General features: G+C 37.4%; 1 protein-coding gene across 1 annotated transcript in view; it reads right to left on the reverse strand.

Annotated features, from left to right (window-relative positions):
- Positions 1 to 22,144, reverse strand: part of LOC103041651 (splicing factor SWAP) — a 209,652-nt gene that overhangs the window by 173,076 nt on the left and 14,432 nt on the right. The window contains exons 6-7 of the mRNA XM_022676513.2: positions 20,424 to 20,548; positions 13,086 to 13,236 (exon numbers count right to left, since the gene is read on the reverse strand). Coding sequence (XP_022532234.2) covers positions 13,086 to 13,236; positions 20,424 to 20,548 — 276 coding nt within the window. The remainder of the gene's footprint in view (positions 1 to 13,085; positions 13,237 to 20,423; positions 20,549 to 22,144) is intronic.

Here is a 22,144-nt window from a genome sequence, read left to right on the forward strand (position 1 = left end):
GTCGCCAACATGGCGGAAGATGTTGGCTTCATTTTCATTGAATGCATGGGAATGGCAACACGGCATCTATCTTTTTTTACAGTCTCTGGTATAGTTTGACTGTAAAATAAAATGTTTTCAAGACTTACAGTTTTGTTTACTTAATTTAGCTAAGCTTAACTTTAGCTTGTTGAATTAGAAGGAAAACTTGGCGACACCCCTGTCCCTTACTAGTGTCACATAATATATCTTAGAACCCTGTGCGCCTTGTGTATAAAAATAGACCAGAAAATAGACATTTATTGATAGTATGCCTTATAATCAGGTACTTATTATGTGTCTTATAGTGTGAAATATATGGTGCAGGACTACAAAGGGTTCGTTTATAGTCAGTGAAGATGTTACTGTTATGGTTCATCAAATAAGCTGAGAATTTAAATAAAAGGGAATATTACTTGTATCTCTTCCTGAAAGACAAACAAAAAAATCTATTAAAAAATGTTGTTTTTGCTTACCAGGTCAGAAAACAAATGAATAAAAAAGTAAAACTGCTAAAAAAAAGAAAAAAAGCCCTGTCTTCATTATATATATATAAAAATGTAATAATTAATCACAAGATTAATAGAGCACAATTAAGCAATTCCCTTTATTACTGCAGCTGCACATCTGTCCCAACTATTAATAAATAAATCTACAAGAGTGGCTTCTGAGCAAAAAAAAAAAAAAAAAAAGACTCCCATTTTATCTCAAACTAGGATGTCATGAAGTATTTATCACAGAATATGACTTATTTATTAAACAAACAGACTATCTGTGTATACATTCAGTGGTGAATCCTGAACAGAACTGCCTACAAGAGCTGAGACAACAGTTAAAGTAAGGGGCGGGAGAGGAGAGAAAATAAATAATAAATAAGCAAACAAACAAACAAAAACATGCAGACCTGTGTCTGATGTGAGCACATTCTCGCTGAGGATAAAACGTCTGCTAAATCAGGGGTTCTTATCCTGGGGGTTTCACTGATTCAGTGAAAGGACAACTAAGGACAACGTCTGAATCTGATTCTTCACACATCTTGCACAGAAAACAGCCAGAGGAGCTGTGACATTGGCCCAATCCAATTTCACCCCTTGCCCCTACCACTTAGCCCTACCCCCTTTGATTTGCGTGCGCAGGCTTAGGGGTAGGATGTCCTGATGCTTGTTAGGATGTTAAATTAATAACAATAATGTATTCTTTCCAGTTCCACCTTAAATGATGCAACAGGCAGCAGAGGCTGCAGCATTTAAGGTGGAACGGAAAAAGAAAATAAAAGCTAATAAGAGTTCATTTCAGCTTCCCATCACAGAGGAATTAAGGAATTGACAATAATAATAATAATAATAATAATTCATTTCTTCACAACCTGTCCTCTTTGTGAAGACTATAAGAATGAGAATATTTTAAGTCTCTCTCTGTGTTGTAAAGAAACTCCTCAGAAATACGAGTTGATCAGAGAGACGTTAGAATGTCTACGTCAACTAGTGACTCTATGTCCTCGCCCAAACTCGGCTCAGAACTTCCCACAGGTGGAGTTTACAGCTTTTATTTACAGAGCTAGTTAGCATTAGCTATCTTGTTTAAGTAACTGTACATTTAAATTGGATCTCCGGTGGATTCCGCATTTTACTGAGACCTTAAATATACACTATGGGAGCACAATTTGACAAGGTAGCACAACTCAAAAGAACACTGGTCAAAGCGGGCGCTGTTCGAGTCAGATTTTTTAATATAGAGGGATTCCGGCGGTACAGAAGTGTGAAGTGCAAAACCACCAGGCTAAAGAACTCCTTCTTCCCCACTGCTACCAGACTCCTGAACCTATCTCAGAAATAACCATTCACCTAACTCTCTACACAATTACACGTCAAGGACATTTCTCAGAGGCACATGCTCGCTTTACTGCAAAATTTTATAATTGCACTACTTAACTTTTTGCACTTTTTTCATATTGCTGTAGATAACGTACTTACTTGTAAAAAATATCCATAACACATCACTGTTTTCATGTATATATTTCCATCTTGGATGTAAATTAACACCAATTTAATATTTATATTTAGTTAGTTTATTCTTTCTTTATTGTGTATTTACTACTTTTATGTTTATGCGGTATACTTGGCGAGGAGCAAAGAAAGAATTTCATTGTACAAGGAAACTTGTTTCTTACTGTGCACATGACAATAAACTCTTTGAATCTTTGAATCTCTGGAGCTTCGCCGTGGTGAAACTGCCAAAGCACTGAATCTCCAAGTCTACAAAATCTCCCAAAAAATTAAGTTTAACAGTGAACTTTATCTAGTAGTCAGTTCTATATCTTTATAAGTAAGGCCGTAGCTCTGAAAACATTTTGTCCATTGAGTTTTAGAGCTGTAAAATTGACTGTGAGGGGAAGGAAGGTAGGCGTTCTCTTCTGCAGTGCTGTTAGCCACTCAGAGGGGATATATTTGCATGTATTTGCATGAATATTTACGAGAAAGAGCCAAATCCTGTCTTTCTTCAGAGACCAGTAATGCAGTGATCTAAAGCAGGGCTAAATAGAAACACCTGAGCACTTTTGTTTTCCATAAAAATGAATTCATATTAAGAGACCACAACTAGACTGTTTAAAATACATGAAAAAATTATGAAATAAGACCTTCAAGGGGGATGAGAAAAGAAATCTTTTGCACTCCAAAAAGGGATTAAATAGTGGTGGGAAAAACCTATGCTAAATATGATATGATAAATAAAATCTAAATGCAAAATATATTACTGAACATAATTTGAAATATTTTAAAAACTAATCTATTGTAAAGTTATGTGGCTAAAGTTATTTATTAATATAAAAAGGGTTCTGTACTGGCAAGATGTATCAAAATACAGGGAATATGATTAAATATATCAATATAGTGCAATGCAGTATACTGTATAGTGATTTTTTACAATTGTTTAAATCAAATTTCAGAAAATAATTGTCATCATATTTTTGAATAAAAATCTGAATAAAAAAAAGTTTACTTTCTATGCAATCAGAACAGTTGGCTCTAACAATTAATTAAAACACTGTTGTCTAGTGGGCGGGGTTTAGGTTTAAGTAAAAAGCAAAATGAACTACAGTCTGCCACCAATCTCTACATGTAAACTATTATTATTATTTTCTTTCTATATATCTCTTTTCTTTCAACCCCAGTAACTAGTAACTAAACCATGGCTACTGCTCTGCTGTAGGCCTCTCGCAGCCCTGTGCAGTGTGTCCACAACGGAAACAAGCATGCTAATACTGCTTTAAAAAATGCTAGATATAATTTTACACATCGCTAAGCCACAGCCTGAGCTGAACCTTTTCTCTTCTCTTTGTTGTTTCAGCATGAAAGTCTGAGAATCTTCTGGGACCGAACTCCAGCTATTGTGATGTGAATAGTCTGCTCTGGTCTGGTGATTTATGTGGACTCAGAATAGAGATCAGTGTATGAGAAAGGAAAAAGAGTGTTTATGTAGTAGCAGAGTTTACAGCTGTGTTCAAAATGTTAATACTGCAATACGTCCAGGAAAAGCTTGAGGCAATATGTGTAGAGGTACAGTAGTGCTGAGTGTAAGCAGAAACGAACTAGATATTGAATTTATTGCTAAAAGCATGCGTGAGTTAGAACATGCAGTGCGGGGCTTTGCATGGCTGAATTGGAAAAGAAAGTGTTTCGCTCTGGGTCCTTCCACTTATAGAAGACTATAGAGACTCATGAATCAATTGAGAGGAGCTGGGTATTGGAAATAACCTGGGTAGACATTATATCAGGGGTGTCCAAACTAGGGGTGTCCAAAATACTAAAGGTATTTTAGAAATAGAATGAAAGTTGGCCCGCTGTTAAGCAGGTTTTTATAATGTGAGATTCAAAGTTTGAACGCTAGGTGTCAGAAATGGACCAAAGAGTCGGAGAGAGTGCGCATTTCTAGCACAGAAAAACAGGCCAAAGAGTCTAAAAGCGGAGAGAGTGCGCATTTCTAGCGCAGAAAAACGGGCCAAAGAGTCTAAAAGCGGAGAGGGTGCGCATTTCTAGCGCAGAAAAACGGGCCAAAGAGTCTAAAAGCGGAGAGGGTGTGCATTTCTAATGCAGAAAAACGAGGCAAAAGAGTCTAAAAGCGGAGAGGGTGCGCATTTCTAGCGCAGAAAAACGGGCCAAAGAGTCTAAAAGCGGAGAGGGTGCGCATTTCTAGCGCAGAAAAACGGGCCAAAGAGTCTAAAAGCGGAGAGAGTGCGCATTTCTAGCGCAGAAAAACGGGGCCAAAGAGTCTAAAAGTGGCCGTAATTAAGATGTTTTATATTAAGAGACATCACGAAATGAAACATCAATTTAAAAAATCTTAGTTTACACAACACTGTCAAAGATAAAGAGAGTAAGTCAAGTAAAATGGTGTGTAAATGAAATAATCAGGAAAAAAGTATTATTTAAAGTGGTATATTTCATTATTTGTTTTATTACAGAGTCTGTGGCCCGTCACTTCAAATATATTTCTCCTTCTGGCCCCCAACAAAAAAAGTTTGGATTATATACTAGTGCATTTAAAAAAAATAGAATATCATTGAGAAGTTACTTTATTTCAGTAATTCTGTTAAAAATGTGAAACTCATGGAATTTTATTATGGAATTTTGAACCTGCTTTTAGCCCATCCATGTGGTTATTCCACATTTACACACAGCAAATGTGAGCAAATACACACATGCCTCAAGTAGTAGTCAACAACTTGTGGTTGGGTGGTGTCCACCCAAACTGACAGATGAAGGAAGGAGAGCACTTGTCAGAGAAACCATCGAAAGGGCCATGGTCACTCTGGAGGAGCTGCAGAAATCCACAGCTCAGACGGGAAAATCTGTCCGCAAGATAAGTATAATTTTTGCAATACACAAATCTGGCCTTATTGGAAGAGTGGCAAGAAGAAAATGATTGTTGAAGAAAAAAAAACTTGCAAACTTGTGCAAACATGTGAAAAGGTTTCTGTGGTCAGATGAGACCAAAGTTGAACTTTTTGGCCTAAATGCAAAGCGCTATATGTGGCCGAAAAGCAACACTGCACTCATTACCCTGAACACATCATCTCCACTGTTAAACACAATGGTGGCAGCATCATATTGTGGGGATGCTTTGTTTCAGAAGGGACAGGGAAGCTAGATGGAGCTAAATAAAGGGCAATCCTGTATGGCTGCAAAAACTGCAGAAACTGGGATGGAGATTTACCTTCCAGCAAGACAATGACCCTAAACATACAGTCTGAGTTACAGCGGAATGGTTTAGATCAAATCATATTCAAAATTAGAATGGCCCAGTCAAAGTTCTGACCTAAATACCGCTGAGCTTCTGTGGCAAGACATGAAAACTGCTGATCACAGATGCTCTCCATCCGACTTGGTTGAGCTTGAGCTTTTTTGCAAAGAAGAATGAGCAAAAATGTAGCACGAGATCTAAAAAAAAATTGTTTAGTGTGGACTTTTTAAGCGGGATCTGGCAACACAGTAGGAGTGCAACTACGTACTGTTTGTATGCAAACGTAGTCTCAGCGCCCCCCGGGGGGAGGAAATGGAGGAGATTCGTCCTGTCATTACTAGCCCACCGTGCTCCGCAAAACCAGCAAGCTAATTGGCTTCTGATTGTTTATCCTGAGAGAAAATTTATTTGGGGCTTTCATTTGGCGCCCCCTTTAGTGCAGCGCCCCTATGCGTCGCATAGGCTGCATACCCCTTTTTTAAGTTTAAGTATGTCTGGCTGCAGTTTGGCTTTCCAGTGGAAACAAGTGTGTCTCATCACACCCCTACCGATAGAGGTATACCCGAAAAGACCTGCAGCTGTAATTGCAGCAAAAAAGATGGCTCTACTAAGTATTGATACAGGGGGCTCAATACTTTTTAGTTTGTGGTTTTAAGGTGACAACTTGAAAAAGTTCATAAATAGGGCATAAATAGTTTTACAAGGCACTGTACCATATCATGAAGTTGTAGCTCAGCACTCAATACTACAGTTTACTAGAGTTTTTAAGTTCTCTATTATTGTATAGCAGCAACAATGGAATCAATACTGCTTCATTGTAGTAGCCTTTGCATGCTAGGAGAAGAAAAAGAAGAACATCAGGAACATATATGCAGCTGAATTTGGAATCGACCCGTAGCCCAGCGGGGAGCGGCATAACTGAGAATAACTGGGAGAATGGGCCAATTTGATTGGACTATTCTTTAGTTGATTACCTCGCCGGTTCACGTGCTGAGCTAGGGGTCAATTTGAGATTTAGACTATATTGTTATTCTGGACAGCCTGAGTAGGCCTTTTTTTTTTTTTTTTTTTGAACAATGGCAATAAGTGAACAATAGTGCACGGGAGTGGGTGAGAGAGGAAAGAAACGGCAGCAGCAGCAGCACTGCGAGGGCGAGATGGGGGAGAAAGAATAGAATAAAAAAAAAATATATATAAATATATATATAAAAATCTACATGAGAGCATATTCCAGTCCACTATCCACTGGAGGCAGATGACATCACTTTTGTAGTGGCAGGACAGAAAAAAAAACAGAACCTCAGTCATCCCATTACAGTGCGGTCCTCGTTCCAACTCCGCCTGGAAAAGCTTTCTGTTTCTGCCATGGAGGCAAATCCATCCAATTGCCTTCCTGTGGAGAGGGACCAGGACACCAAACGGAGCTGAGCTCACAGCATGTGCTGCAGGATTTGATGAGAGCATCATTTCAGAAGGATTAGCCAGAAGAGTACGCTAACGTGCCAGAACACACTCCAGAGAACACCTTGCAGAAACCTCGAGCAGAACCCTTCTCAAAAGTAAAAAAAATACGCCTGACACAATTTGATTAATTGAAATAAGATTTTAAATATGACTATTAGAACGTAATATTCATGTATAGCTGCCAGAGGGAATCTGTCAGAAACCATGTAAATAAAAAGTTTTTTCATTTTTAGGGGTGTGACGAGATCTCGTGTTTCATAGGCAGTTGTACTAATCCCTCAGCTCTGTACTATATTTAAAAAAAAAGTTCTGTCCCTGTTTGCACTTCAAGCATAGTCCTAATATGACTGGTTATGGTTCTGCATAGTTAAATTACAAGAGATTTAGGAGAAAAAACACAAACCATAGGCTTAATATGACTGGTTGTTGTTTGCACTTTCTGTTAGCACTATATAAGACCTAGAAAAGTTTTATTTTTATTTTTTATTCTTATTTCTATTTCTTATAAAATCAATGTGAGAGAAACTCTAGTTTTCAAAATTTTTCATTTTTGACGTATTCTTAAAATTTTTATTTTAAAATCTCCTCTCGTTCTCGTGAACCCAGTATCGTGTCTCGTCTTGTCTCGTCTTGTCTTGATATTAGTGTCTCGTCACACCCCTATTCATTTTAGTAATTCAGTTCAAAATGTGAAACTCATTTTTCATATAGATCATATGTGTCAAACTCGCGTCCTTTTATGTTGCCTGTTAGAGCTCGAAAGGTTTTAGGGTCTAAAAATAAATAGGTCAAAAGCTTGCATTGACCAAAAACTACGTTTCCCCACAATGCATGTCGATTGTGTTACCTGCAAAGTTACGTCTTACCGCCACTACACAGCAGTGTAGACACCGATGTGGAAATGCTGCCGTAATTTTGTAGACATATGTTTATTGTCATCAAAGCATCTCATTAGTTTGATGCAAGGCTGTTGCAGTAAAAAAAATAAAAGAAAGGTAAAATTATATCTGTCGCACATGATCTTAACAGCTCACAGCTTTTAATTTTATACTAATTAAGCCTCTTTTTGGTATATCAAATGTTTTTGATCAAAGTTAATATTATAACTTGTGTTTGAGGTTATTTTTTATTTACTTATATAGTTTGATCCTTGTGGATTTCATAACAAGAAAATTAACATTATTTATGTTATAACCAAGCAATAAGTGAACATATTTTTTCCATGCAACTTTATAGTTTTAACTGAATAAGTAATACATTCAGAGTTAACTCCTCTAATACATTAAGGAGCAGTTACATTTATTTTATATTACATTTAGTTACATCTGGCCCTTTGAGGATAGCAATTTTGCCGATGTGGCCCTCAGTAAAAATGTGTTTGACATCCCAGATATAGATGTTTTACACACAGCGTGATTTCTTTCGAGTGTTTATTTATTTTATTGTTGATGATTATGGCTTACAGCCAAAGAAAACTCAAAAATCAGAGTTTTAGAGGTCAGTAAGCCAAGTCCTGCTGGAAAATGAAATCCGCATCTCCATAAAAGTTGTCAGCATGAAGTGCCTTACGATTTTCCAGAAAAGCAAACACTGCACTGACTTTGAACTTTTGGATAGAACACACAGTGGACCAACACCAGCAGATGACATGACTCTCCAGCACATCTTGAACACAAGAGAAATATCTGAACTATCAGATCTGTATAACTTATTTGTCACTAACTATGTTTTCTTTATGGTTAAAAATACAAAATAGGCTAAATCAAGACATTTCTTCCATGTCTATAACCATGATAAAACAGTGTGTTTACACAGTAGCACTGATAACCTTCACCACAAAGAAGCTGAACATGAACTGATATAATAAATTGTACTGCACTGTTTGTTGTTTGTTGTAATGTTGGTCCTTGAGGAAGGTAAATTTCGTTACACTGTGTACACTGTGCTAAGATTGAATGGCAATAAAAGCCTCCTGACTTGATACTCCTCTTTTATTATAACAGCCTTCTCTTTGATTATCCCCGCCCTTATAATTGTCCTATTTAATTTTGCTTTTAATATATAATTTATTTGCCCCAACTGGCAGTGAGTCTTTCGCATCCCTGTAGAGAAATGGGCCCAGTCGTCTTTGCAGAATTGTTTAAATTTAGCCACATTGTAGAGTTTGAGTATAACTGAGTCATTGTCCTGCTGCAGAACCCAAGTGCACCTGATCTTAGAGTCATTTAGAGTAACTGATGGATGGACATTCTCATTCAGGATTTTCTGGTGGAAGGAAGAATTCATGGTTCTATCAATAACAGCAAGTTGTACAGGTCCTCAAGCAGTTCCAGATCATCATGGAACCACCACCATGTTTGACTTTCAGATCATTGTACTCAGTGGCGCAAAAAGGGGGTATGCAGCCTATGTGACGCATAGGGGCGCTACACTAGAGGGGGAGCCAAATCAAAGCCTCAAATAAATTTGCGGAGCGCGGCGGGTAACTAATTACAGGATGCCCCCCCCAAACTGACTATTTTAAAACGCATCTACAGCAGTGGTGGTTTTAACCTTATATCTGCGTACATGGGTACAATTTTCTTTCGTCTTTTTCACACCATTGAATCAATACACAAGACAAATTGGTATTTTTGGCAGTGTGGGCAGTGTGCCAAGTCCTGCTGGAAAATGGAATCTGCATCTCCATCTCACAGAGGGAAGTTGGAAGTGCTGTAAGATTTTCCAGGAAAACAAACACTGCACTGCCTTTAATCCATGAACTTTTGAATAAAACACAGTGGACCAACACCAGCAGATGACATGTCTTCTACAGACTTCAGACTAGACCTTAAGCAGCTTGCACTGTGTGTCTCTCCACTCGCGCCAAAGCTTAAAATAGATCACTCAGTGTGTAATATATCTATATAATATATGAGTTTCACATTTTAAACTGAATTAATGAAATAAGTACATTTTTAATGATATTCTATTTGTATTTTTTTTTTAGATGCACTAGTATGTGACTAATATCACCCAGCCCTCGCGTGACTTTATATTTAATTAGGTGGAAAGCAGAGTCATCAGTACCTAATGGGGCTGAAACGTGAAAAACATGACTCGAGCGAACAGCATCAGTTACAGACAGGAGCGAGAAGAATAAGAGCAGCTGAAGCTTTCTGGAGTCTCTGTTCTATAAACTGAAAACTAGGACATCAACTCTGAACGAAAAGGCAGCATACAAAAGGTTATATGAAAATAAATGGCCCATTTTACAATATCCAACAATTTATCATCACAAAATAAAATGCCACGGCTCATTCGGCTGGTACTGCTCCCTTGGCAGCGGCGTTCCCCAACAGAACAAAGGTCGCCTCTCCCGACTTTCTCCACAATGAATAAACTGCATTAATGAACTAAAAGCACTGTGAACAACTCTACCCTGCCAAATGAGGGTGTGAATCGTCTTGCAGTGTGAAATCACTAAAACGCTGCATCTTGAAGCAGAGAGAGAGCAGCATGCCTCCGCCAGCTGAATGGAGCGGGGGGGGGGGGGGGGGGGGGGGGCGGGTGTTGGGGGTGTTGAGGGGCGCAAAGGTGAATCACCGTTGACGAGCAGGGCATGCTGGGATGATGGAGCGGCTCGGAGTGTTTAATGGATAGTTAAAGATGAGCTGGACAGGAAGTGAGCTGGGAGTGCCATCCCACCAAACTGCTATAAAAGTAGAGCTGCGTAATATGACTGTATTTGATCTTATTTATCAGAAATATATTTTAATAAGTATACCGGGGACATTATCAGTGCTTAAAGAACACTCACCCAACTGTACATAGGCACCTGTTTAAATGGAAGGTGTTCAGAAAAAATGTAATAAAAACCACTGTACTAAGAATCTACCACTGCTGATGCCTTTATTACATAATGCAAATATATACTGGGTATTGTGGAAATGTCTTTAAACATTGTGATAATATATTTTACCATATTAGCCAGCTCTATCAGTGTGTGATCAAAACATCACAAGTCATGACTTCTAAATTATTTATATCTATATCGACATTCAAGTTAAAAATTAAAAGATATATTGTTATATTAATTTTGGTATAATATTAAGACCCATTTACAAATAGGCAGAGGGCTAGATGCATAAAGGGACGAAGAGATGGATGGAGGGATGGATGAAGAGGTAGTGGGAAGAATAGAGGGATGGATTAAGTAACAGTGAGATGATGGATTAATTGTTGGAGATGGATGGATGGATGGTTGGATGGATGGCACAATTAATAACTGAAGGGATGGAGAAATGGATGTTGAGATGGTGGTATGGATGAAGGCATAGTGGAATGAATAGTGTGTAGAAGGTGGGAAGAATCCATAAATGGATGGATGGTGAGTTCGGGCATGAATGAAGAGACAGTGAGATGGTCGGTGTGGGGATGGTGGAATGGATAAAGGGACAGTAAAATGGATGGCGTGTCAAGGTAGGAAGAATTAATAAATGGAGGGATGGATGGATAAATGGAGGGATTGTGAGATGGGGATGGATTAAGAGACTGTAAGTTTGACTGTGTGGATGGTGGGATGAATCAAGAGATAGTGAGACGGCTGGATGAATGGAGAGTGGGATGGTGAGATGGAGGGATGGACAGTGGGATGGATGAAGGGTTAGTGGGATGGCTGGATGAGGGAAAAGTGGGAAGGGCGGTGGGCGATGGTGGGATGAATTAATTAAGGTATAGATAGATGGTGAGATGGAGGGATGGACAGTGGTATTGATAAAAAGACAGTGGGATTGGTGGAGGGTGGATTGTGGGATGGATGGCTGAATTGTTGTGGATTGATGGATGGGATGGATGGTGGGAGAAATGGAATGGGGTGGAAGGATGGATAGAAGGATGGGTGGTTAACCTGTGGGTGCCAATGAAAACAAAAAAAAAACTTTTTTTTAGTTCTTTTTTTATGCATGAACAAAAACTTTTATTTTCACAAATGAGAAAAAAATATGTTTGGCTCTTTTAAATCAGTATATTCAACACAAAACCACCATCCAATCCACTTCTCCTTTATACTATCCATGTTTACCTCATACTCTTAGTGAGTGAAACACTTCAGAAAGAGAGAAAAAAATCTATCTGTGCACTATCAAAGTTCTCAGTGCCTCGTTTTAAATGTCAGGACCCTCAAAATTCTACCAGTGAAGTGTGGAGCTACTTTGAGCTTGAGCTACTAAAAGCTCTGTATTTTGGAATGCTGGGGGTGAATGGAGGTGGCCTATTCAACTGAAGTTTTTACTTGCTATCAAGTTTTACTCCAACCATTAAAGTCCATTTCACACTTATTACTTGACAAAGTAAAAAAAAAAAAAGTTTAAATATTAGACAAACACATACTACTAAGGCAGAAACAGACTTACAGGCACACAAGAATTTTCAGACATGCTATAATCATAAAAAAAATTGGCAATGGCAACAATGGCAAGCCTTTTCTAATAATTTTTTTTTTTTTTTTTTTTCCGGCTACAGAAGAAAATGTGAAGAATTACTCTATTCTCTACGACCAGTAGAACACCATTTATTATAAAGATTAAAAAGGAGATACGAAATTAGACATTCAGACATTCAACGTCCACGAATACACGAACACCAAGTATCCTGTAATTATACCAATTATTAGAAAATTGAGTTAATGACTGTAACGTCTGCAGCACGTTCACTTCAGCACAGTGTTATTAGTTACTCGCTGGGAAGGACAGTCCTGCGGTGCAGAAATTCTCATTTCAAGCGTCGTGGTTAAAAACTAAATTAAAGAACGGTCTCAAAGATTAGGAGTGAACCTGAGAAGAGGTAGGGCGATATAGGGATATCACATCGGTGAGTGAAAAAAGGTAGAACCCAAGGGCGGCTCTCCAGTCTACCAGACATGGAGCTTAATTTAATGATTCACTCAACTCTGGTTTTAAGTGACTGCCTGGCTTGAAAGTGCCATTCATTTCTGAACAGGGTGTACATCACTGCCGCTCTCTCTTCAAGGGTAACCTCGAGCATCGTTCACAATCAGACCCTCATTTATCAGTGTTCAGAAATTTGGCACTGGAGTGATTACTTTATGTGAACAAAAGTTTGTTCGAGAGGAAATAAGGCTCCATTAATCTGTTATGAAGGAGGTTTTTTCCAGTGTTCTTTACTGAGGAAGCGTATTAGATTAGATCATATTCTTTAATGATGCACTGCAACACAGCAATAAAAGGCACAGTGGGAAAACAGTGGGCTCTGCGCCGCCTACACTCTGATACCGCTATTCCGCCACAAAGGTTTTTATTAGATAATTTGTCAGTTTAAATATCTACCTGCTGCCTGCTGTGGGAATAGGAGAGCGTACTCACGGTCGGTGGTGTAATCTGCTGGTGTGGGCTGCACCAGTGGTGCCACCTCCTCCTCGGGCTTGGCTGTCAAAGCTATGGAGCCGTTCTTCTCCTGCTTGGCTTTACGAACTAGTGCCGCCAAAGGGTGGTCTGGATCCATGACCTGCAAGGGCTAGACAAAGAAGAAAAAAAAAAAAAAAGAAGAAAAAAAAAAAAAAAACACATTAATATAGGTCATACTCATATTCTATTGGGAATAAAACTTGAGGCAGTCCACAAAAAAAAAAAAAAAACTTAACGTAATATGCAAAGCTAACTTTTAATAAAAAAAAATAATTAAAAAAAGAAAATATTTAAAAGTTCAGAGCGTAGGCAATCTACAAAATGTTCCAAATATTCTCACAGGAACTTTCAGGCAGTCTCTATTTTCTATCTAATGTTGCATCTCAAATGTTTTGGAATATCATCACTGAAAAGTTACTTTGTTTCAGTAATTCAGTAGTTCAAAATGTGAAACTCATATATTATATAGATGTATTAAACACCAAGTGCTTTATTTTAAGTGTTTATTTCTTTTATTGTTGATGATTATGGCTTACAGCCAACCCAAAATTAACAATCAGTGTCTCAAAGAATTAGAATATCATATAAGACCAATTGGTACTGGCAGTGTGGGCAGTGTGCCAAGTCCTGCTGGAAAATGAAATCTGTATCTCCATAAAAGTTGTCAGTAGCAGAGGGAAGCATGAAGTGCTGTAAGATTTTCTGGGGAAAACAACTTTACCAAACCATCACTGATTGTAGAAACTTCACAGTAGACTCCAGACTCTGTTCCTTGATTTTCTTAAATGAAATGCAAAATTTACTGATGGTCAATATGTCTGAAGTGTCCAGACCCTCCCATCACATCAGTGATCTACATTGATTCAGGTACACAATCTAATGATAGAGCACAAACAGCTTGTAGAAAACATCTTCATAGAAAACCAAGCCTAGACAACCCTAAGGTCACCATGCCAAATGGCAAGCATCAGCACATCAGCTATAAGCAGAAAGCATTTAAGTCATTAAATTTATTTGAGATCCAGAGATAATCATCCAATGTCAAAATCTGACCTCATTAATGCTCCAGTGTCTGAAAACAATAAAATCCTCAGAGCAAAGTACAACAATGCCTTTCCAGGAGAGCAATCGATGTTAATGTAGCAATAGAGGGACAATGGTCCCATTATAATCTTGGTATCAAAAGAAATGTTGGATGAACATGAATCAGGAGCTATGAAATACAGAAGACCTTGGTCAAAAATCTCAGGAAAAAATAAGCAAAAAACACAGAATTGTTGACAGTCACCATCTTTAAAACCTTCAGTCAAGGAGATCAAAACCACCCTGATCAAATTATACAGCTCTGGGAAAAACTAAGAGATCACTTCAGTTTCTGAATTAGCTTCTCTCATTTTGCTATTTATAGGTTTATGTTTGAGTAAAATGAACATTGTTGTTTTATTCTATAAACTACAGACAACTGAATAACAAAATATTGTCATTTAGAGCATTTATTTGCAGTAAATGAGAAATGGCTGAAATAACAAAAAAGATGCAGAGCTTTCAGACCTCAAATAATGCAAAGAAAACAATTTCATATTCATAAAGTTTTAAGAGTTCAGAAATCAATATTTGGTGGAATAACCCTGGTTTTTAATCACAGTTTTCATGCATTTTGGCATGTTCTCCTCCACCAGTCTCACACACTGCTTTTGGATAACTTTATGCCTTTACTCCTGGTGCAAAACTTCAAGCAGTTCAGTTTGGTTTGATGGCTTGTGATCATCAATCTTCCTCTTGATTCTATTCCAGAAGCTTTCAATTTAGTAAAATCAAAGAGACTCATTGTTTTTAAATGGTCTCTTAATTTTTTCCAGAGATGTACATCCCCAAAACGTCCTTAAATCCACAAATCCAAATCCTCATGGATTTCACAGTGACCTTTTTTACAAACCTTGGGCCAAGGTGCCCTAATAAAAAAAGAAAAACAGTCCAACAAAATTATGTACCTCCTGAATGTCAATAACTGGAAACCGTTGGTCCAAAAGACCCAGACCACAGTTGATAAAAAAAATGGATCTAACCCATCCAGTAACCAAAACTGGATTTAAACATACAGATCTTACCCTCCCCAATAGAAAGCTTTAACTCAAGAGACCCAAATCTTTCTTAATACTAAGAAAACATATATGCATTTTGAAAATGTCTGCAACAGGAAATGTTTGGTCCAAGAAACCCAAAGCACCTTTGACTAACCAAAGAAACAGATTTCCTGAGGCCCCAGGAGACCCGAATCACCCATGATAGTAAAATTGTGCTCTCTTTAGGGATCCCAATTTGAAAACCTTTGGTATAGGGGAGAAAACCATGGATTTTATTAGACTCCAAATTGGAAAACTTGGTCAATATGAGCCAAAGCTGTCTTGATTCAAACAAAACTATGGCTCTCCTTAGGGTCTCCGGCTACAAACCTGTGGTCCAGAACATTATTACATTAATCTGGAATCTAACAAACATATAAAATGTCCCTCAGTTCTCCTAATGAGAATCTAAGGTCCATGAAATGGAAAAATATGGATCTCCTGAAAACCAAACCTAAAACCACACTTGACTGAATATGAATCTTCTGTGTTTGAAACCCATTTGAAACCTTTGGTCCAGAAGACCCAAAACATCCTTGACAAAACTACGGATCTTCAGAAGGTCCTAAGAACATCTAACTGCAAACCTTTGGTACAGCAAATCCAAATGACCCTTCAATCTAACAAAAATATGGATGTCTCCCATTTTTTATGAACCTTTAGAGTTCAGGAGACACAAGACAATCTACTGTCCAACAAACTCTAATGTAATACACAAGCAACAGCAACAACGGCTGTACTGTGTTACAGATCACATTAATCAGCCGGGATGAAAACTCATTCGTGAAATGTTTTTTTTTTTTTTGTTACAAAATAGTCATCACAAGCGCTAACAGACATCTCCTCAAAACTACACAGCTATGGCAGGCTCTGGATTATTTGTAGTTTAAAGGAAGAAAGCCTCAAAGCTGTGATAAGAGGCGACGTCTTTTGCGTTTGGACCAAAAATATCCGATAACATACTGGCTTATTTAACAGTCTTTTATCTCTTCATTTATTTTGTGGCACTTGTCACAAATGACACTTTGACACGGACTAAAAACATACAGAATATTAAATCAAGAGGGCTTTAAAATGTCATATTTGCATCTATAACAAATAATAAAAAAAGAATAAAGCACTTTGATGTTGGACGCTTTGATAGCAGGCCCAATTATGTCAGGAAACGTAACAACTTAACAGAAACTCTCTGTTCATTTCGAAAGTATTTAGCTGGAATGTTGGAACAGTGAGGAAAGCAATCAGAAAAATACCTAAGAGAGACATAAAAACAGAGGACATCTCAAGGACATCAGGTTGTTTTGTATACATAAGTAACAGGGCAAAGTTGCAGGATAAGTGCATTATTTCAGCAGTCTACTGTCCTTTCTACTAGGGCTGGGCGATATGGAAAAAAAAAATCTTATCACAATATAGTTTTCTATATCAGCCGATATCGATATGTATCTTGATATAAATCAAATCACTTTCTGTTACACTTAAAGGTTTCGTTTTACTCATAAGTAACACATGTATGGCCCTTAAAACAAGTACAAGGGAACAATATATATAAACTAAAAAAAATGCAATAGCACTTGGATTTTTAATAAAATTATTTTTAAATCAAAGGATTATTCCCCTCCCTGAATGCAGGCAGCTACGTAAAGCAAAACACAAGAGTATATCACCGTGTTCATTTTGACAGGTGATCTTGATTTAGTTTTAGTCTTTTGACTAAAATGTATACTTGTTTTAGTTACATTTTAGTCTAGTTTTAGTCTAATGAATTTTGGTCATATAAAAAGTATGTATTACATGTGTTTTACTGTTTTTCTATTTTATATTTGTTGTTATTTTGAGATTATGTATTGCTATTGTTTATTAAAATAATAGCTTTTTTATGTTTTGTTGCATTTAAATTATGCTACATTTAAATATTTTAAAGCAAGTGAGCTGTAATGGAGGTGGGAGGAATAAAGTCAAGTTTCTGAAATGATCCACTTCTACTGCAGTACAGATTTAGGGTGAATCCCATTTCTCCCCTTGGCCCTACCCCTAACCCTTCCTCTCTGTTTTGCGCGTGCACGTCAAGGGGTAGGGGTGTCCCGATTCCTGTTAGGATGAAGTGGTAGGGGTAAGGGGTAGGGCTAGTTAGCCCTTCAAACGGAGATTTTCCAGACCCACACTTCGTACCGAGGGGTATGAGAATGACTGGCAAGATGGCGGAACAAGCGACCAAAGAAAGTATTTTCCATGTTAAAAATTACGGTTAGCACTGTATTACCTTAGTTTATTATGTAGTTTTGATGTTTTATGGCTGAATTCTTCGTAACAAGCATAAAAAGTTCGCTAGTAGTTCGTTTCGGTAGCTAGCTAGCTAGCTAACTTTCCTGTTCCACCTTAAATGGTGCAACAGACGGCAGGCGCTACCGCATTTAAGGCGGAACGGAAAAAATAAATCAAATAAAAAATAATCAGAGCTAATTTCAGCTCCCCATCACAGAGGAATTAAGGAATGGACAATATTAATTAATTTCTGCACCTCCTGCCCCCTTTCTGTACACATACAATGCCCTAAAGTTAACTAGTTAACCAGCAGCTAGGCTACTGAACTTTAGCGCTCCACTGCTATCATCACATCAGCCCAGCAGGGTCACCTACACACCACCGCTAGTAGCCTGGTCATAAATCAGTGCTATTTGTTTATGTATTTATTGTTCATTGACAAACGTCATTGTGATATACCAGTGATTCCTCTGTCACTGAGGACCCATATTCTTGCACATTATATTGTTTTTGTAACACATTACCTGCTCCAGGACCAGTGTTGGGAACCAGTGTGATATACAATTTCTAGTATATTATGGAGGCTATTTTCAATAAGATTCACCTTTCACCGGGTGCTTGAAGGGTTGTCCCAATTCCTAGGGGTAGGATTTTACCCCTTCCCCTTGTAACTCCGTTCCAAGGGGAAGGATTACACTCGAAAAGAAGGGGTAGGGGTAAGGGGTAGGGCCAAGGGGAGAAATGGGATTCACCCTTATACTAACATTACTGGCTTTCAGTAGACTAGACTTACATTTCTTAACAAGTGTATTTAAAACTCATCCAGTTCAATAACAGCAATGATTAGCTCCGTTCAAATACAGCTACACAGATTATATAATCTTCTCTATTTAGTAAAATATCCAGCACAACAGACTCTCTATCTGTTAAAAACTAAAAACACAAAGACAGAGGATGATTCTGCCCTCAGGGTTTTCTAACAGCAACAGTGAGGGTTAGGAAAAAACGTTAAGTTTAAGTAACTTGGAAAATAGAAAAAAAAAAAGTTTATTGAATCCTATCGTCCGGCTTATTATAGCTATCGCGATATATAATTTCCTCGATAACTATCGATATCGTTTTATCGCCCAGCAGTACTGTCTACAGAACGGTTCTTCTAACCAGGTCCTGGAAGGCTGGTGTGCAACAGAAATAGTTGCAAAAGTAGTTGCGTCCCAAAGCGATTAAAAGGTTTGAGGAAGTCTTGGTCATATTTACTGAGCTACACATACAAAAGTAGTGTGTAACGCATGTATAACACAAAATGCCAGACATCTCAAAATAAAGTGTTGAAGTTCCTAATGCTAAGTTTCGAATATCCTGTGCGAATGCATCCCATGCATCTCGAACATTTTCATGCAGTTCCGGCAGATTTTGTGGTAGAGGATGATGAGATTGTTGAAATAGCGTCCAATAGCATCCCACACATTTTAAATCAAGGATAGGTCTGGTGATACAGCTGCCCATGCATAGTATCTGTGTCTTCAAGGTTAACTCACATACAGTTAAATATCTAATACACAGTAACAAAACAGGAATAAATGGCATCAATTTGATGACAATAATCGTCCAAAATGGTCTAAAAATAGACTGTTGTTATTTTCACAAAGAACTCATGAGTAACTCCAGCCCACAGAAGATATATCAGTTGTATTATCTAGAGAGATTTTTAAAAAACACTTTGTTCTAAACTTTCCCATTTAAACACACACTTACGGCTGCTTTCAGAAAGGTTTTATGAAACATTAAGTCCAGCAGTCATTTCAGCTGCCTCTTCTGTCGTAGCCTGGCAACACACCAAAGCTGAACCTGAACTGATGTGTGCCAAGTTCTGTGGGCTGCACTTAAAAAGTATTACTTTTAAAAAATATATGACAAAATATAAAAATAAATGATTAATAATTGCCCCCCAAAAATGTTACAAAGTGAAGCGCTGTGAGAGCCACTTATAAACTTATGCAATTATTTGGATTCATTTAATGACATTATTTGGGCGATAATAAGTCTATTACAAGGCTCATTTAAGGAGAAATAAAAAATAATCTAAATCAGCTTAATATAAACAACAATACTGTATTTTTTGACTACAAAGTGCACTTAAAATCCTTTTTTATTTTCCCAAAAATGGTCAGTGCACCTAATAATCTGGTGCGCATTTTGTATGAAATATAACAGTCAGGTTGTAAGGAGCAGTAAAACCACTCTGCTGAAGTACAGTGTTATAAAGAGTTTCAGTCAAGTTCTCCAGCAGTATTAGCATTAGCCGCTAACTGCGCTAGCTGTTTTGCAGTTTAGACGTAAGTATTATCAGCCTGTATTCTGCTGCTAACCCTGAATAGTGCTGCTGGAGCAGCATTAGCATTATCCGCTAACTGTGCTAAGAGCTAGATTACAGTCTTAGATTGACTGATTGCACATTTACTGTGTTAAATGGAAGCACATTACTCGCCCAAATAAACAGTTTTCATTAGAGAAATGTGGGTAGATTAACATCCAGCACTCGTTTGACTTTGAAATATATATATATATATATATATATATATATATTTTTTTTTTAAGAATTACAGTTTCGTTTACTTAGCTTAGCTGTGATGCCTTGGGTTCAAAATGAGTTTCACATTTTGAACTAAAAAAGTAATTTTTAATGACATTCAAATTTTAAGATGCACCTGTATAATGGCAAGTCAAAAACTGATCATTCAAAGCTCAAATCATATGTATTTTTATTGTGCTCCATTTGACAATGTTAATGTGATTAAAATCAGTGAATTCACTGAAACCAAAGTCAATAAACTCTGATTTCAGATTGTGAACAGCAATACATTACAAATCACCTGAATCTGATTTTGAGACAGACCCTGTTCTTTACCTTAATGATCTCCTCCAGACGAGAACACTTCTTCGTTGCAAACAGACTGGGGTGAAGATAGCTGCCATCCCCATCATCGTCATCATCATCATCGTTACTATCATCAGAATTTCCTGTTTTGGAATCTGCACAACAAAAAAAGAAAACTACAAGCTTTAATAAATGTTAAACAGGCAGATTACTAGAAACACCATTTCTCAAAACTTTTGGATATTAAGATGGCACACCCGTATTTAGGGCTAGGTATCAAAATTCGATACTAAAGAAAGGCACAGACGGAAATGTGCATGAGGGGCGTCACGATTCTCTAAATCCTGGATTCGATTTTATTTCCGATTTTAGGGTCACGATTCGATTTGATTCTTGATTTTCTTTTTTCTTTCTTTTTTTACAGCAGAGAGGCCTATGCCAGTTTTAGATTAGTCTATGGTCAGTCATTGGTTTGATTCATCAAATTTACAATATCTTATTTCAAAAGGTGGGCTTGATATAAGTGATGCAAAGTGATACAAGTGATCTGTAATACACCACATTAGACACTAATGATCACATTTAAATAAGTTAATCAAGATATATATGTAATGCCATCTAGTGGCTTTTTTGGTAGCAGCAGTGTGTACTATTAAAACAGCAATGTGCAACATAACAAAATAAATAATCAAAAATACAGGAGCAGTCATGTACAAAATAATAGAACAATTAGAGCCTTAACAAACTGAACTCTATCCTACTATAGCAGTTAAACATGAAAAATAAGACTCGGTCCCTGAGAATGACAAGGTTTTTTCTTTAACAAAGATATATTTAACATAACTTTATCTGAGAGAAAGATGCTCCTTAAGTTACCAAAACTATTAACATATTTTAGGCTAGACAAAACGTCGATCAGCTTTTTGACTTCGAGGCTCGAGACCATGACATAATTTCAAACGATTTCGATTAAATATCGAAATCGTGACACCCCTAGCGTGAGGTTAGGTTAAAAAAATAAATAATAAAAATGCTACCAAGCCTTGATGCACACAAGCACACCATTATAAAATCTCTCATCCACTGCCTCTGACTCTATTACACCCTCCTGTGTCTTTCTCTCTCTTTCACTCGCTTTACCCCCTTCTCTCCCTCTTTTTCTCCCTTTTATTTGTTCAAGCAAGATTCAGAAAGATGGAGACTCTCCTGGTGACAGTATGAGAATGAGATTACTCATATCGGCTGTATTTTTTGGTTACAAATTGCAAAAAAGACATAAAAAAAAGAAGTATTGTTCGGGAATCGGTATCAAACTCAAAAAGTATCATATAGGTATCAGAATTTTATTATTATTATTATTATTATATATATATTTTTTTACAATACACAGCCCTACCCATATACATTATAAAAATGCCTTTAATAGGCTTCAATTTACCACTTTTTGGCCACTTTTACAACCAGCCTCTCAGTCTGCAACAATTACCACTGCCTAAGGGCTAAGTCTGCACTCTCAGAAAGAGACAATTTTCATTTGTTAATTTGTAGCCAGAAGTACAGGGGGGTGCTTGTGTGAAAATATTAATCTGTCTTAAACACCTCATTTAAAATCCTTAGCAAAAAAAAGTGTGAAAATGTGTGAGGCTGTACTGAGGCTGTAGTGCCATCACTAATGATAATAATTATCACAAACACAAAGAAACTGCATCTTCACAGAAGAAAAACAAAAAAAAACAAATATTAACATTTGA

The sequence above is a fragment of the Astyanax mexicanus genome, chromosome 17, assembly GCF_023375975.1.
Source record: "Astyanax mexicanus isolate ESR-SI-001 chromosome 17, AstMex3_surface, whole genome shotgun sequence".
NCBI classification, from domain to species: Eukaryota; Metazoa; Chordata; class Actinopteri; order Characiformes; family Acestrorhamphidae; genus Astyanax; species Astyanax mexicanus.